Here is a 16,731-nt window from a genome sequence, read left to right as displayed (position 1 = left end):
TCTGGGGGTTCTCGAGTTTAGACGTCCCGGAGCTCGGTTCACTTCCCTTCCTCGAACGATTTGATCGTTGCTGAAGACATGTGGTCTCCGCGCATTGTTGGACCTTTCCGTCTCCAACCACGGGCTCTCGTCTCATCACCTCACGCCATTCTTTCCCCTCTACTGTTGTACTCGTCCAGAACGAATCTTCGGTCCTCGATATGGAAACCTACCGTTGCTTGTCCGGGTTCGTGGAGTACTTGGTGGCCGACCGCCTTGACCCGAATAACGAGGAAAAGCGTGCAGTCTTCGATCCCTTTGAGCGTCGAGAAAGTCCGTCAGATCATCGTAGCAGTCCGCACGCTCCAGAGCTCAAGGTCCACTTAACTCCACACCCCCTCTTCTACAGTAGCAAACCCAGCACGAGCATACTTCTCGCCATCTCTCGGGGAATTCTCAAGAAAAAGAAGGCTAACTTCCCGGGTATTTCCAGCGGACGTGTTCCGAGCAAGATGCCGAAACAGCAGTTCACGATCAACCGGACTTTCCCAGCTGTCCAAGGCACCGATAAGGAAGCTGAACTGCGGTTTGTTACTCGTGGAATAGTCCTATCCCGAGCGGCAACCTTTGCTATCAGCTCTTCAATGGTGTAATTGCTATTAAAACACAGTCCCTGAATTCGTACAGAAGATCTTTCTTGCGCTCGGGAAAATGGGTCAGCTGTTGCAAGTTTGATGTCGATATTCTTGATCTTTGTATCTTTCGCAGCGATCGAATGTCGGAGCCACCCACCTCTTTGGGGATGGTTCAGATTGTTTTCATCTCGCCAGGTAGATATGTTATCGACACACAGCTCCAAGTTGGTTCAACATACTTCGAAGAAGCCCAAGTTTCATTCGGAGACTTCCAATAGAGACCTGAGATGATGTCTTCTCCCCATAGCTCAGTCGCGTATGAAAGTCCGGTTAAGGCACCGACCCGTTCTGTGATGCCAACAATAGTAGGCAGGTGATCCTCCGCCTTGGTAATACTTCAAGGTCCGTAGGACCCGATGAATTTGTACAGGTTTGAAGGAGGTTAATAATATGAAAATTATCTTCAAAGCATGGAAATATTCTCTTCCGTTTCTGCTGCCATTTGTTAATTGAAAGCCATATTGGCAATTATTGTCTAGACAGGGGCACTCTCCTTCAGTATAGAGTCCACTTCCAACATCAGCAAGATGCAGCCCTGCACGCTTAATGGTAATTCTCCCTCCAGCCTTGATCCTGTCATGAAAATCTTAAGGGGAAATCTCCGAGGAATATCGGAAGAGCTGGCAGATGCCACAGCCTGAGTTTTCCGACTTGAAAAGATCGTCCGGGCAGAGAGGGTGCTCATAGGTGAAGCTGGTATCCACGATGTCGGAATCATAAATGCAGGTGACCATAGCTTTGGCGAAATCAGGGTTCTCGCAATATGAGCAGAGGTTCCCCAATGCGGGCGAGGAGTGAGGGGAAATTGGTGCGGCGTCAGGGGCTGGACATGGCAAATGCAGACGGTGGAGGCTGTGAGATGGAGATTGAGCCTGGCAGAACACCAGCACGGATTGATCTAAAGCATTAATTGCTATGGGAAATTGACTGAAGATTCGTCAACAGAGTGCAGCATAAGATAATGCTCGACTGGAGGAAGTCAGATAGAGAAGCGATTTTATGATGTTCGCATGTACCTGCCTACACGAGTTCGGATGTGAAAGCGAAGCCTATCAGAAATAATCTTGCTTTTGAATTGAATACAAGCTACATGGTTTTGATGAGGACTTCAGCAAGTGGCAGCAGCTTTGCTGTTGGATGATCGTAGGCAAAGAGAAAAGGGTAGAGAAACAGGTAAATAGATCAGTAATGCAGAAGGGAATCGGGTAGCTTGCTAGGCAATTCAGCAATGTCTTTCTGGATGGCAAGTCATTGTCATGTGGAAGGGGCTGCAAAGAGAGGCAAATATGCTGCTAGTCAATCTCTAAAGCGCGGTGCGTCTAAGATATTAAGAGAAGGGATCCACAGGACCTTTGAAGTTCTAGTCCTTCGTCTAGCTTACGTGTTCAAATTTTTGGTATCCTTCTTTGAGTCCTAGAACACTTTCCCCCTAACGACTTAACGAATCTTCCAAGGTTATTGAATTGAATCATTGCAACTGTTCACAATTGCAACCAGTGGGCGGCAGCGACTTCGAGGCTGGAGGAGGAGTTGGCCTGTGGGTACTCGGAACTTGATCTGCGTTTCTAGTGGTTTCTGTTCCACTTTGTGTGTCATCTGGTGACAGCGACTTAGAGACAAGAGGGGGAACTGACTCGGGTCTACTCGAAGGTTGCTCTGCATTTTCGATGGGGGATTTTGTTGTTTGTGACGGCAATGGTACGGAGACAAGAGGAGTCGCCAATTTGGGGCTTTTCGGAACTTGCTCTGCGTCGTCGATAGTGACCTTCTCACTTTCTTTCACATCCGGCGCAACTGATCTGATTGTACCTATCGAGTCTACTGGATTCATTCGAAGGGGGTGGTATGGATGCCCAGGGACGTAATGTACCGACGCTCGATCCTGGGAGATGTTGACGTTGTCGAAGGAATCCCTATTTCCGTTCGTTGCGTTCATGTTGGTGTCGTCGTAGGGGCTTCTATCTCCATGTAACTGGTCCATATTGACATCTTCTGAGCTTCCAGCTACATTTTCAATATCACTTTCAATTGCTCTAGGAGCTTCAGATCTGTATCTGTGATGCCTGCTCGTGCCACCGCCATACCTGTGTCCCATGGCGGCGAGAGCGAAACGTGAAACAGCGACAACGGAGATTATCCTGGATGAACATCAGCGGGTTGTCAGCAACGTTCGGACTCGGATCTAGACAGACCATCCGACAGTAACTAGAACCAGTACAGCGATGTCAAAGCCTTTGTCATCTGATGGGTTCCCGGCCTTTGGTGCCTCCCCGTCCTTTGGTGGCTTCCCACACACGCCCCAAACGGTGCTGACAAGTATGGAGACAAGCAACCACCCACATATGACTCCATCAGGAATCACTATAGCGTAGTAATTGTACAAAATTTCATGGTTCTCGGCTACGAGATGGTAGATCTGGAATACAAGTAGCACGATGCCCTAAAAATATCAGCGATGGTCATTTGATCCGGGAGTGTAAATGGTCTCGGATGGATGCATGATTACCAGAGGAAGTCCGTTGTAGCGAGGCAGGTCGGAAGACTTTTCCGGCTGGCGAAGTGCGGCTATACCGCAGCTAATCAATCCGACTGCAGTGACAAGGAGAAGGCTAGGAATGGCGATATACTGCGAAGGATACTCTGGAGTATGGGAGATTGCATAGTATTCACGTGCCATGTTGGACGAGACTCGGCAGTGGTTAGAATCAGATATACCAGTCTAATAGCACGGAATCCCTGCAGAAAACGGGAATGTTGGTGGAAGTAAGGCAGTTTATCTTTGCGAAAGCGAGTATTTGTTTGTTGACGAGATTGACTTGGGCCGGATTCTGGTGACGAAGCTCGGAAGGAAACTTTTCTCTGCGCACTGCCAATAGTGATCGTAGTGACCGACGAAGAAATTGATATATCAGTCGATAGTATGGAGTGACCGTAGACGCCTGGATGGCTGATGGAAGAAAAGGCGTGTTTTTCGGAGGGCGAGGTCGGGAAGGAGAATCTTGCGAGTGCTTGACAAGCGGGAAGGGACGCTTTGCTCTTCCATCTATCACAACAACAATAACAGTGAATCCGAACTTAGCAACTCGGAACACAGCAGAAAAGGCACAGGTCATGCAAAACCACGAAAGCAAACTTCTTCTGGATTTTGGGAGAATTGAGACCACCAATGCCGTTCACTAAAAACGTCGATTCCAGCTTCAGAATTCCTACGAACTCACGATTTTTGATATGAGTCCGACATCCCATTTCCCGTTCCTCATTTTCGTCTCTTTGGGAAGAGCAACACGAGATTGGCACTGGGGGACGCCATCGGAGAGTCCGACTGCGAGGAGGACAGGCTTCACCGAGCTGTACGCTCTGGATTCAAGCACTTCCCTGCCGCCCAGCCCCTACACCTCCCCAGACTGTGGTCCTGCAACAATTTGTGCCCAATATTTATCAATTGATGAAGAAGATGGGATAATCTCCGAGGGAGACGTTGATTCAAGTAACTTATGACTAAGCATTCAATACCCCCAGAACTGATAAGAGACACAGTCCCACTCCACCCCAACCATTACCAACACGATGACAGCAGTGACAGACATGTTTAAATATCCATCCCCCGCACCTCGATTTCGAGTAGAAGTATCTGGCATTCATCCGCCATGAGTTCAGGCATCACGTTCGGTCCGGCAGACCAACAATGGCATTACTCTCCATCAACAAGGACTTACGACCTGTCTGGAGGGGTTGGGAAGAGGTTGACAATCGCAACAACTGAGGGCCCAAAGGAGACATTAATCACAATTGCGCCCGAAGCAACGGCCCTCGTGATAGTTGACATGCAGAATTTTTTCCTCGATTCGGAGTCAATGGATCATCCCCACGGCTTGAGTGCTGTGGAACCTACAATCAAGGTCATTGAGAAATGCAGAGAGGAAGGGATACAGGTACGTGCTCTGCTGGTATGCCTAGAACTGCACTGATACTCTCCAGATAATTTGGCTCAATTGGGGTTTAACAGATGAAGACATGACCACCCTCCCGGCAGCAGTTGCACGGGGCTTTATGAGTGATACTCTGCAAGCTACCACGAATGCTCGAAGGCCATGGATTGGCCTTGGGACCGACCTAGGAGAAGGCAAAGGACGTTGTCTCTTTGCCGGCACATGGAATGCAGACATCTACCCTCCTCTCAAAGTACACGCCCACCCCTCCGACGTCCGCTGTGCCAAAAATCGCATGTCCGGGCTCTGGTCTCCAGAACAACCACTCTGGAAGACACTAAAAGCCGAGGAGAAGAATACAATACTGTTTACAGGCGTTAATACGGACCAGTGTGTCCTTGGCACATTCGTGGACGGATATAATGCCGGGTTTAACTGTGTGATGGTGGACGACTGCTGCGGCACGACTACAGAGGGCGGAAAAGAGATCACATTTTATAACGTTGCTGTGAGTTTCCTCTCCCAAATTTTATGTGAAGGGGCTACGCTAATGTCAATAGACTTCGTATGGGTTTATCACTAATAGTGCGAGTCTACTCGCCGCTAAAGTGGGGTAAGCACTGGAATACGAGGTGCTTCAACGATGAATAACCATCAATTTGTACTCGTTTTTCTTTCTTGCCTCTCTTATGTGCGACTCGTGAGCATCATACCCGACTTTCCCTATCCATATGCATATCGTACTTGTTGCTGTTCTCGTATGTACTGCTCCACTTCATCCCTATGGCAACCATGCAACAATGCCCCCGCTGTATGAACCCTCACTCGAACTCAAACCCCCAAAACGCCAACAAATGCACCGATAGATATTGCTATCCAGACTCCATAATGCAATGCAATGCAAGTATTGATACGCCAGCATATCGTCACGCTCCTTGGACATTCACGTCCCCTTTGCAGATGCCGTAGCTACAACAGGCTTCGGGTTTCAATTCCCCCATGAGGACTTGGTCTCGTATTCTCTGTTTGATAGTTAGACGGCCATCCACATTGCTATGAAAGAGTGTGACATACGTCTGTACAAGGAACAGGTGTAGCAGTGACAATCGAAAATGTGCTGAAAACCACCATCGCTACAACGAGGAAACTCGACATGGGCTGCATGCTGACTTCCTCCCAAAGTACTCCGAAGTTGAAAGATGGGATGAACTCGAATGAACTCGAACTGAACTTGAATTTTGGAGAAGGGATCACCCCAGAGGGAGTCCGAAGTTCTGTAGCTCAGTGCCTTTCGCTGTGCTCACTCGTTTGAGCCTGGTTCGAGAGAATGTCACCCCGGTTTCGAGTCCTTCCGCGAGGCGGCTAAGATGGATGGAATGGATTTCGAAACGCTTCACGCCGCTGGAAAAATAAAAATTGATTATCTTCAAACGTAGCGAATGTCTTTCTTCATCAATCAGTTGTCCGAGATGGGAAGGTGAGGCAGGTGGGTGCATGATTGTGGCTTATATCTTGGGGAGCAGTGGTATGTAATGGAGGTGCATGTGAGCCACTGCACGCCTCACTGAGCCACGACAAGCATGGGAGAGAGTGCCAAGGCAAACGATGACTGAACAAAGAACGAAGAAAACCCGTTCTCCACAAACACGAATACCAAGCTGCCGGGCAGAGAAGTGTGTCTGTCAGCCAGCCGCGACACGAGTCCCGATGCTTGGAGAGGTGAAGGACCAATCGCAGAGCGGGGATGTGACGCCACACCAGGGGAGAAGCGGCGTGGATTAAGAATAGGCTGTGGCTGTGCGGGACTTTTTGACGCACGCAACGTGCCCATGCCGAAGGCTTGGCTTCGGAGTGCGCGGAACGTGCGAAGGCACTTGGTGGGTAAGCTTGTTCTAGTTACTTGTTTAGGGGGCGAAGAGCAAGCGGATTACGAGGAGTTTGGAATTTTGATTGTGCCGAGTTTGTTCTGCGAGCTGTGGTACAATTTGGGAAGTCCCTTGGCTGCAAATAGGACATGGAAGTGCGAAGATATTCACATGTTGCGTGCCCCAGGGAGTACAAAACCCTCTGACGAACAAGTGCGTTGTGACATTGCGTAGTCCCTGAGTGGCTGAAGGAAGCATTTCAGCCACGTGATGAGACCTACTAGTTTGAAATAGACAGGAAGAGAAATAAGTAGTGTGCCATTGGTCTCCAAAGAAACCCCAGTTGGCCATTAAACTTGTTATCTTCTTCACCTCAAGCTTCTGTATTTTCGAGCCAGTGGCTGAGCCCTGCTATCACTTAAACTGATCACTATTATTAATAAGCGAAATACCCTTGTATTTTCCATAATAGGGATCAACTTTCCTCACCAAAAACCACACTGTATATACTAGCTTTAATAATATGATAGTAGGGCACAACTAAACCCCTCAAAAGTCTTCAGATTTTTATAACCGTCAAGGCTTCCCAAAGTCAGTTTGGGGTGCCAGGCAGCTCAACCCACTCGACCACTGGCGATTACTCACGAATCAGTGTATGTGCTTCAAATCGACAAGTCCCGGTTATGCTCAGGCATGGTACGGAGAATGAGTTCAGCTTTTTTGATCCTGAAATCTGAAGACACCTTCTCGAAGATCACATCTAAGCTTGTAGTCCCCTCCAATTAATAGATTATCTAGTATTTTCATAATAAAACACAACATCCGCTAGGGTCTTCCTCATTATCTGTGAGTAGCGAAGCCCTAGTTGCGGCTTCGAACACGTCGTCTACTCCCTCCCCTGTCAAGGACGAACACTCGAGGTACTGTCTTGCCCTCATGCTGCGTGCCCTCTCCGACGCTTCACTGTTGTTAACAAAATCTTGTGATTTGCTCCGTAATTCTTCGAGGGCAATTGGGTCTTCTCGGAGATCCTTCTTTAGTCCCACTAAAATTACGGGTACATTCGTGCACTTCTCAAGTACCTCATCAGCCCACTAATAAGCAAGTCAGCCCGGGCAGCAATACGTTCTTATATTTCCTACTTTTTGTGTTGCATTTTCAAATGAATCACTTGAATTAACAGCAAAGCCGATGATAATGACATTTGCCTTTGAGTATGCCAGTGGCCGCAGTCTGTCGTAATCTTCCTGGCCTGCTGTGTCCCACAATGACAACTGTACAGACCTGCCGTCTACACGACAATCTGTGACATAGTTTTCGAAGACTGTGGGGATCTAAGCCAATTCGTTAAACTTTTAGATGATGATAATGTGGTTATCTTATCTAGGGTCAACGAACGTAATGCTGATTCGAGAGTTAGTCAGTGTTTTCATATAATTATCATCACTGGAGATAGTCGTTAGCTTACTGTTGGGAAGTAACCCTTCGTAAAGACTTCAAGTAGACTTGTTTTACCAATAAAGCCGTCTCCAATGATGACTAGCTTTCTAGGAGACAGATCAGCGTTGGGCAGTGCAAAACGTTCGGCTTGAATCAGTCCTGAGTTATCTGTTCAGAGTGACAAGAATAGAAAACATTTCAGACCCAGACTAATTAAAGACAAGAAGCAGTATTGTTGGCATCTCTTTTCAATGATTTCTAATCGCTCTAGTGGCTGGCTGCACGGTACATACCTGCGATAGATCTTTTGGGTTGGTTGGGACATGGCAGCAGGCAGCAGGCAGCAAACGGTATTTTTCCGAAGATTCCAATTATCGCTCTGCGAAAAGGTCACAGCAATTGGAGACGATGTCGACTCGTGCTCCTAGGGCAATATGGAAATGGACTTGACACATCAGTTGAACCGCCATGATAAGCGGTTAAGCCTACGCTTGACCGAATAGAAGGCATCACCCACCAACGGCCCACAACCCCTTCCCGCTCAACTTGGATTTTGGAGACCTTAACGCCACAAATTCAAAAATTTAATACGATAATCGCAGTGTTTCGAGTATTCTCTATAATCTGGATTTTTTTTTACAATTTTCCAAAGACTTTGAAAATTCGAGAAGATTTTGGTGGGGTAGGCGAGGGCGGGAAGAGGTTAAAGCGGTTTGTGGGCGATCCCTTCTAAGGTTAGCTTGGCTTTCCAGCTCCTCGACGCAGAGGTTCGAAAACAATCAAAACTCAGGGAAACCTGCGACTTTGCTTGTGCACGATGCTTGTATGCCGTTCTGCTCAGGCTTCCGTTGAACTGTGAGCTGGAATGATGACCAGTTTTGCACACCTGTCACCAAGTCTCTAGAAATGGGAGTACCACCCCCACTGTGAGACGGTCCATCGCGCATTCCTGAAACCAACGACTGGAAATGACAGAAGGGACGCAATGTATCTTCTTGACGCCTCCACGTTCGAGCTTCACGACTTTCAAAGTAATGACATTCCGGACTATGCAATACTTTCGCATAGATGGAGCGGCAAAGAAGTGTCTTTTCCTGACTTGCGAGATGGGAAAGGCCCCGACCTGGCCGGCTTTTCCAAGTTCAAGGGCTGTTGCGCTCAAGCTGCCTCTGACGGCTGGCAATACGTGTGGATTGACTCTTGCTGCATTGATAAATCTAGCAGCGCAGAGCTTTCAGAAGCAATCAATTCCATGTTTCGATGGTACAAAAATGCGGAAGTATGCTACGCCTACTTAGTAGACGTGCCAGAAAGTACCGAAGACCCCCGCTTGCCAGATTCGTTCTTTCGAAGGAGCAAGTGGTTCACTAGGGGCTGGACTCTTCAAGAACTACTGGCACCCTCGACAGTAGTATTCTTCGATTGCAACTGGGTCGAGATAGGCACCAAGTCAAGTCTCTATGACACAATAGTGTCTATAACTGGCATTAAACTCCTGGCTAATTTCGAGGAGGCATGCGTAGCTCAGAAAATGTCTTGGGCCTCAAGAAGAGAAACAACCAGGCTAGAAGATATGGCATACTGTCTGATGGGTCTCTTCGGTGTGAACATGCCGCCTCTTTATGGTGAAGGGGAAAATGCCTTCAGGCGGCTTCAGCTCGAAATTCTGAACAGAATGGATGACGAGTCACTATTTACCTGGAAGGAGGAGCGAGGTGGAGTGTGGCCGTGGATAGTAGAGCGATCTGGCATGGGAGGCTTGCTTGCCCACTCTCCTACTGCGTTCCGGTATTCGGGAGACGTCCAAAAGCTCACTCAAGCAAAAGAGAGACCGTCTTTTTCAATGACCAACAAAGGCGTGCGCATTGAATTACGGCTCATTCCTCTGAAGGATGTCAAATTCCCTAAGGGATCCGCCCCACACCCCAAGGATGTTACTGACGCGTTCTTGGCCCCACTGAACTGCAAAGAAAAGGGGAGCACCAATTGCCTCGCGCTTTACCTGAAGAAAATCGGTGGGAACAGCTTCCAGAGGGGGGTTCGTGACTTGATTCCGTGGGTTTGGGACATGGAGCGAACAACAACTCAACTCCTCCATGTCAGGCAGGACGAGGATAACCGGAAACCCCCAGAAGTCCAAAACCAAAAAGAATTTGTGTTCTTGATTAAATGCAGCTCGCTGCTTGAGAACGGCTTCTCCATTTCGCAACGCCATATCAAAGAACATATGTCCTTCTCGGGAAAGGATCTCTGGGAAACCATTGACGGTGGATTGAAAGTAACGCTCAGGTTTTCAATCCTTCATACGCTTGGAGCGCTCATGTTTACGAACGGCGGCGCTATCAGATTTGTGGTCCTATTTGAAGTTGATGGCCTTGCGCAGGCTGGAGTGAACATCTTAATCCCGAAAGGAGATCGGTTACTTGAAGATATTGTGTCATCTTTCTTCGAAAGCAAATCCGAGAGGGGACAACAGCTCTGCTTGGATAGGATTATGAAACCAGTAGGAGGCGGACTGTGTCTCTCAGTATGCCTGAAAAAGAGGATGGACCAGGGTAAGAAGCTACATGTGATAGATATCTCAACGAAGACCTAAAGATTTCTCATGTTTTGGTAATACACAACTATCATGGATATCGATTTTGGTATTATGACATATCTCTCTTCCTCAATCAACAATTACGATTCAAAATTACTATATTTAATAACAACAAAAAATCAAATACAGTGTTCAAAGTTCTCTTTTCTTCGCTTAGTGCTCAGGAGCTTCAAAAATGTAAAAGCAGCTTACCCTTCAAGAAAATAAAACTAAGCTAACGATCGCCCACAAGGTGTAAAACAAGTGTTCAGGAAATAACCTTAGAGCATTTGCGTATACGTGAAAGATTAAAGACCAAAAAGCCCTGGTCTCAACGATTTTGGAGCAACTTATTGTCTTTATCCGGACACTACACTTTGCCGATTTCGTCCGGGGAATAGCGGTTTTGGACAGACTCAATGCTATGAGTTTTGGACCGTTGTGTAGAGGATTGGGCTGGAGCAAAGAGGGAGTGCAAGTATATTTTATGGGCGGAAACCAGAAAATGAGATGAAAGACGAATGGATATACTCATTTGAGTAAGATGAGCAGACTGGTCTTCGAGGTGCCAAGGTCAGACTCTGTCTCAGACCCTCTATATCCCTCTTAGAAACGCAAGCGCATCCGCTCAATGCTACTTACTATATAATGTCAACCCCAACCTCGCCAACACTCTCTCCAACCGCTGTATCTTCTCTATCAATATCTCTTTTTTACCCTCGAGACTTTTCTCCCTCTTCTCCAATGCCTCAATATATCTCCTTTCCCAAAGCCAACAGTGCTCCCTTACTAACCACCTTCCCCGGACTTCCATCTCCCGCAGTGTACCCATTTACATCAACCGCTATAACCTTAGGATTGCAGAAAGAAGGATCGCAAAGAGGCCGTTGGGTTGTGTGCGTACTGCTTTTCGACAAGATTATACGATGTTCTCTTGTTTCCTTTCGGAGTTTCGGTGCTGGCGTTAATGAATGTTGTCCTGTTGGGTGGATAAGAGGGCTTGGTGGTACGGAGTTGGCGGGATGTAAATGATCGTTGGTGTGATGCAAATAAGCGCTGGCGGCCTTTGTTTGATGTTTTGGCACGGCTGGAGTGCTTCCCAGCGCACGTTGTCGTAGACTTCGAGTTTGTTGAGGATATGCGAGACTTTTTCGAACCTCCTGAGGCGGGCCTCCGTTGCGATCGTCGAAATGCCGGCTTGTTGATATCGCTCCACTATGTGGTGATGACAACTGTGGTCCCTAAACTCATGTTCTTGGCTGGAACAACAATGTCTTCCCAACCCCCGTCGCTATCGCGCCTAAAATGGGGCTCTCACTTTTTTTGGATAGTGAATACGGCATGCAGAAAATCGGACATCTCTCGGAGGCTACAATCGAGACTTCCTTCTCTAGCCAAGCAGATTGACACCCTCACCAATGTGGTCAGCGAGACAAAACGGCTTCGCCGATTGGGAAACATCGTTTTCGGATTCGTTTTCAGACTTGCTGGCCAAATTAGGGTTCATCATATTTGTGTGACCTGATTCATCTGCATGTTCGAATCTGCATCACGAATTGAAGTCCTCGCACACCTGCTTTGACGAGTATTGGAAAAGCCCTGAACGTAGATGCACCGACGTTTGGCCACCGACCAGGCTTCTGAGAAGACAATCGAAAAACTCCAGGCTCCTCCCTTCTATCGCTAGCATGCGTCATGATAGGCCATCCAAACATCTGCTGTCAAAACCCACAAAACTCAAGCTTCAGATGAGCCGCCGGACCAAACTTAGCAAGAATAATGCCTTGAAAGATGGAGAAGGAATCCAGCTCAGGCTACTGGGAGGGAAAATCCCAATCAACTTGGTGTAGATTAGGAATTAAACGAAGGACTCGGTAAGTGAGGAATTAAAACTCGCATGGTCGTGGCGTGATGCTCGTGGAGTCATCGAAGTGTTGTCGATTTCTCAGCCCCAGATCCGCAGGCCACATTTGCTTTCGACCACTACTCAAATCGATGGACATCTGCGTCAGGAAATTTTAAGCGATAAGGCATGATTTAGATGCTAAAGTGTGCGACTTGGCATGTTTCCTCACCACCAGGAATGTCCAAGTTGTACTTACAATGAGATGATCTGGTGAATCAGAGCCTTGGGCGTGGGTCTCTTTCACAATAGCTGCATTCCGTACAACATTCAATTCCACACACACCAAATTCAGGACGAGTCCATCTTCTACTGGTCAAATTATGTGGCCGAGCTATTCCCTCACGCCGGTGAAGAAGAGAAGCCGAGATTTCCAAGCGCATTGCTCGCGAATCGATAACGAGAAGCACTGAATCGCTGTCAAGTACGATCTTACGAATATCAATTGCACCTTTGCTTCCTGGAAGCCATGACATTCATGCGCTGAAATTTGGGTGCTTGTCAGTGCGACGATGTGGGGTGTTTCTTTGTTTTCAATTTCACCTTGCTTTCTGTTTACTTTTCTTTGCTATCCATCGCCTTGACTCTTCAGATGTGGCAAGTACATCAGCGTCGATATCGAAACCCCGAGCAATGTTCAGACAATTCTCCGCGTAGAGATCCATGATGTCGGACTTCTCAGCAGTATGTTTTTTTGTTTCGCAGCAGATGAAAATAATCTGTTTGAGCCAGAGAAGTCTACCTCCAGCACCACATCGTTGACGGATGCATTCTAGCCAGATAGGGTGGAATCGCAGCAGCGCACGGTCTGGAAAGGGTTTAAAGACCAGCGAGACCTTCACAAGTTCCTGAAAAAGTCCGCTTTTGCCTTTTAATCCAGTGTTGAATAGTTCGTAGTTTGGGGCCGTTGCTTGAAAATCCTTGACCCAGGGCCGTTCAATGGAGAGAAAGTCGTAGCAGTCCAAGGCCTTCGGTTTCGATCCGCAAATAAACCCAAGGGCGTTGATCAGCTGCAAAATAGGATCTTTCTTTGCCTCATCCAATCGCTGTATCGATACTTCAAAGATCTCGTGAATCGAAGGGCCGAAGTGAATTTTGTGTTTCAGAAACTCATTTCTCGACTCCCAGTCCGAACTTGCAAAAATGTCAATGAAGGCGCGTGCTGATAGGGCTGGGCCCAAACCACTCCTTTCGAAAGCCATTTGTTCCATGTATGAAAGTGCACGTGAGGCAGCAAGGGGATGCCCATCCACAATATCAACAACCCCTTCGAGCTCTTGTGGAGATAACGCAAGCCCGATTTTCCTTGACTCTGTTTCCAAGAGTTCCCTTATGTCGGTGGAGGCCATGGGTGGGACCGTTACCCGCTCGCATTGGAATAAACGAGATGTGGCAATGGTGGGATCCCTGGCGGAGTATATGATTGACTTGTCTCCCTCAGGCAAACATTCTAAAATGATTTTGTCATCTCGGAGACCATCTAGATCGTCTATGATTATGATGTTGTCATTGTTTTGTGGAGAACTCAGCCATTTTTTGAATTCCCTGGCCTGCCCAGACTCTCCGAGGTTGGTCCAAAGTTGATGCAATTCCGGGTAAGAGTGGCGGTCTTTCAAGATATCGTGTCCAATTACCTGTGCCATTTCGTTGAAGGCTTTTTGGAATGAATCAAAGTCTGAGGCTGGAAGGAAAAAGATGTTTTGTTGACCACGACGTTGGGAAGCTATCTTGAGAAGTATTTCAGTCTTCCTGTGCTATGGTTTAGTTTGACTAATGCGTATTTGAGGACAATGTGTTACTGTACCCGATTCCCCCAATACCCACAACTGCAGTGGGCTGGTTCTGGTTTTTGAGGTGGGCGTCAATGTCTTCAAGTAACTTGGTTTGTCCAACGAACTGCCGTCGCCCATATTTCTCAACGCCCAAGAAGTGCTTTTCGTGAGAGGGGAAACTGTGCGCAGTCACGTTTGGGCGGCCTGGTACGCTAAACTAGCTGGTGTCAGAAAGCGAATAATTGCTAATTCTTGCAATACCAATGGTCTCAGGTAAGCTATACATTTGGGGGCCCTGCTTGGCCAGTCGCCAATCTCATTGCCAGATCGCTTTTGATCTTTTTGAGACCATCCAAAACAGCCTGGTAGCCGTCAAGTGTATGCTTGAATTTACAAACTGTATGATGATCTGTCTCCCAGATTTTCTCCGCGCTCTGGTTCAAGAACCCAGCTGAGACCTGAGTAACAACCTAAAAGAACATAAGTGAGGTCCCCTTGATGGTGTGAACGTTCTTACCAGACGCCCTTTCCCGAGAACCTGGGTGGGCTCTGATTCGCAAAAACACTGAAGCACTGGCTTAATTTCCATAGCTTGGAAGATATCAGTATTATCTACTGATGAAGCATTGAAGGACTGAAGCTCCTTGATCACTCCTGTACGCAGACCGACGAGTCCTTCACCGAGTGCGATAAGGAATGGGCTTCGATCTGCCTGCAGAGACCCGAGGTGTGGAGTGCTCAAGAAAAGTATACCGCATTCTTCGAGAGAGAGTCCCTTGAACTTGTTCGGCATAGTATGCATTCGAGTCATTGCCAGCCTTGCCACAAGACCGCCCATCGAATGGCAAATGAATATGAGAGGGCGTTTCCGTTCTGAGCTCGAGCCCCTCAGTCGAATGATTTGGCTGATCAGTTGGTCTGAATAGTCCTCGAAACGGTCGGTAAGCTTGCGTTTGTCGACTAGCGTGGAAGTATACCCAAAGGTCATAATTCGACTTCGATCAAAGGGTGAGTCTTTCGGTAAAAAGTCACGAAGCCACATCCTTCCATTCTCTGCCATCCAAGTATCGAAAGCGTTCCCGTTGAGACCATGGACTGCGCATATGCTGAGCTCGTCAGCAGATGATCAGAATGGTACTTGAGGCGAAATGGATATACTCAAGATCATGGTCACTTGGACAGTGCAGAACCGTGAGGTTGAGGAACTTGTCATCAATTTCCGCTGGCTTCGGGATCTTTTCTTTTCGTTTTTTTGCCTTCTTTTTCTCGTCCGGCTTTTGAAAAGTGATCGAAGCTGTCTTTGTGCTCCCTTGTAATTCAAGTGAGAAGTCAACCTGACGCTAGCATGCTGTCAGCCACTTTCATCTACCCGTGGGTTAATTCTCACGCTGTTCAGAGAAATTGCCCCGCACTTCAGCAGGCTCGAGGCTATATCCTCGAGGTTGCGCTCAGTGGTTTCAGGAGATAACCCCCGAATCCGGATGCTCTTCGCGCTCTTAGTTGCCATCGCTCTTCTGTATCCCTAGTCTTGGGGAAGGTGCGGTATATGTGAAGGAGGTTCTTGTTGATTCTGATAACCACGAACTCTGTCTCTATATTTCTTGACAGAGGGATTGGAAGGAAATCAAATAATGCATACAAAGGCGCAGAGAAGATGCAGAAATATCTAAATCGAGCCCAATCAAAAGCAACTCACGTTACACAGCCAAGCTCAGCTGACCATTTTGGCCAGTTAGATAGCAAGCCTCATTTCGGCGCAAGAGCATTGTCTTGTTCACAAAAAAGCAAAAACCTGCACAGCTTCACGTGCCAACCAGTAAAATTAGGTAGAGATGAAGTTTGGGCGGGAATGGCAGGGGCGAATTATCACCAATGAATATCAATATCCACCTCAAATATCCTGCAACCCTCAAACGAATCCAAAATCCATTCCGAAGGCACGCATCATGGATCACAATCCCAGAGGCTCTACAGAGGGTTGATTACTAGTTAGTCTCACTGTTTCAAATGCTTGCATCGATCTGATTCTTGAATACGGGCAAATAGCACTCACTCCCTTGCCAATGTCTGTTCGATTACTTGTCAACAATAAGGCTGCAGTGCTCTGCAGACAACGGAGGAAAATATGAGGTATGCATATGTCGAACCGTATTGAAGCAACTTTCACTTCCGACGGCTAATCTGTCAATATCTTCCAAGCTCTTGCCTCGATATACATAAGATCTCGGACCTTACTCGCCGAATGTGTCTGCTTCTAGCATCTAGTCGAACAAGCGAGGTTCCAGCCTTCATATTTTTTCGGTCCGGTTTCTCTCAAAAACGATGGGACTCTTCCGGTGATCTCAATCTTATCCTTCCCAGCGACGGACAATCGGAGTTCAAGGCCTTGCTGCAGAAATCAATTGCAAGTACGAAGATACCAGATATTCCTCAATTCCCCAGTTCTGCCATAGGATGTTTCGGACCACCTACCGAGATCAGTGCTGGTCTTTTAAGAGAGAGCATGCCTTACGCCTTACCCCTCGTTCCTTGTCCGATTTGGTGCTTCAACGAAGACCTACAATCTCTTC

General features: G+C 47.5%; 6 protein-coding genes across 6 annotated transcripts; 3 read left to right on the top strand and 3 right to left on the bottom strand.

The window, feature by feature from the left end:
- Nucleotides 1-1,969: 1,969 nt before the first annotated feature.
- On the bottom strand, nt 1,970-3,351 carry K444DRAFT_662721 (uncharacterized protein; the record flags this gene model as incomplete). The annotated part of the gene is made up of 3 exons (XM_024886736.1): nt 1,970-2,812; nt 2,867-3,090; nt 3,181-3,351. The coding sequence occupies 3 exons, from the start codon at nt 3,349-3,351 to the stop codon at nt 2,143-2,145; spliced, it is 1,065 nt and encodes a 354-aa protein (XP_024738626.1). The 3' UTR covers nt 1,970-2,142.
- Nucleotides 3,352-4,321: 970 nt separating this feature from the next.
- Nucleotides 4,322-5,220, top strand: K444DRAFT_526894 (isochorismatase; the record flags this gene model as incomplete). The annotated part of the gene is made up of 3 exons (XM_024874587.1): nt 4,322-4,606; nt 4,653-5,111; nt 5,164-5,220. 3 exons carry the CDS (start codon nt 4,322-4,324, stop codon nt 5,218-5,220), a joined length of 801 nt encoding a protein of 266 aa, XP_024738625.1.
- A 2,021-nt stretch (nt 5,221-7,241) lies between these two features.
- K444DRAFT_611952 (uncharacterized protein) lies at nt 7,242-8,337 on the bottom strand. Its single transcript, XM_024880042.1, has 5 exons — nt 8,202-8,337; nt 7,937-8,015; nt 7,867-7,872; nt 7,611-7,802; nt 7,242-7,562 (listed from the first exon to the last, which is right to left on the bottom strand). Exons 1-5 carry the CDS (start codon nt 8,231-8,233, stop codon nt 7,272-7,274), a joined length of 600 nt encoding a protein of 199 aa, XP_024738624.1. The 5' UTR covers nt 8,234-8,337; the 3' UTR covers nt 7,242-7,271.
- A 390-nt stretch (nt 8,338-8,727) lies between these two features.
- On the top strand, nt 8,728-10,636 carry K444DRAFT_611951 (HET-domain-containing protein). Its single transcript, XM_024880041.1, has one exon. It carries the CDS (start codon nt 8,894-8,896, stop codon nt 10,502-10,504), a length of 1,611 nt encoding a protein of 536 aa, XP_024738623.1. The 5' UTR covers nt 8,728-8,893; the 3' UTR covers nt 10,505-10,636.
- An 835-nt stretch (nt 10,637-11,471) lies between these two features.
- On the top strand, nt 11,472-12,093 carry K444DRAFT_377557 (uncharacterized protein). The gene has a single exon (XM_024872320.1). The coding sequence runs from the start codon at nt 11,625-11,627 to the stop codon at nt 12,009-12,011; it is 387 nt and encodes a 128-aa protein (XP_024738622.1). The 5' UTR covers nt 11,472-11,624; the 3' UTR covers nt 12,012-12,093.
- A 2,786-nt stretch (nt 12,094-14,879) lies between these two features.
- K444DRAFT_475159 (uncharacterized protein) lies at nt 14,880-15,266 on the bottom strand (the record flags this gene model as incomplete). The annotated part of the gene is made up of 1 exon (XM_024872929.1): nt 14,880-15,266. A coding segment is annotated over one exon (387 nt), but the record flags the coding sequence as incomplete, so codon positions are not given.
- Between the last annotated feature and the right edge of the window lie 1,465 nt (nt 15,267-16,731).

The sequence above is a fragment of the Hyaloscypha bicolor genome (assembly GCF_002865645.1).
Source record: "Hyaloscypha bicolor E unplaced genomic scaffold K444scaffold_56, whole genome shotgun sequence".
NCBI lineage: Eukaryota > Fungi > Ascomycota > Leotiomycetes > Helotiales > Hyaloscyphaceae > Hyaloscypha > Hyaloscypha bicolor.
This window is presented reverse-complemented; position numbering and strand designations above follow the sequence as displayed.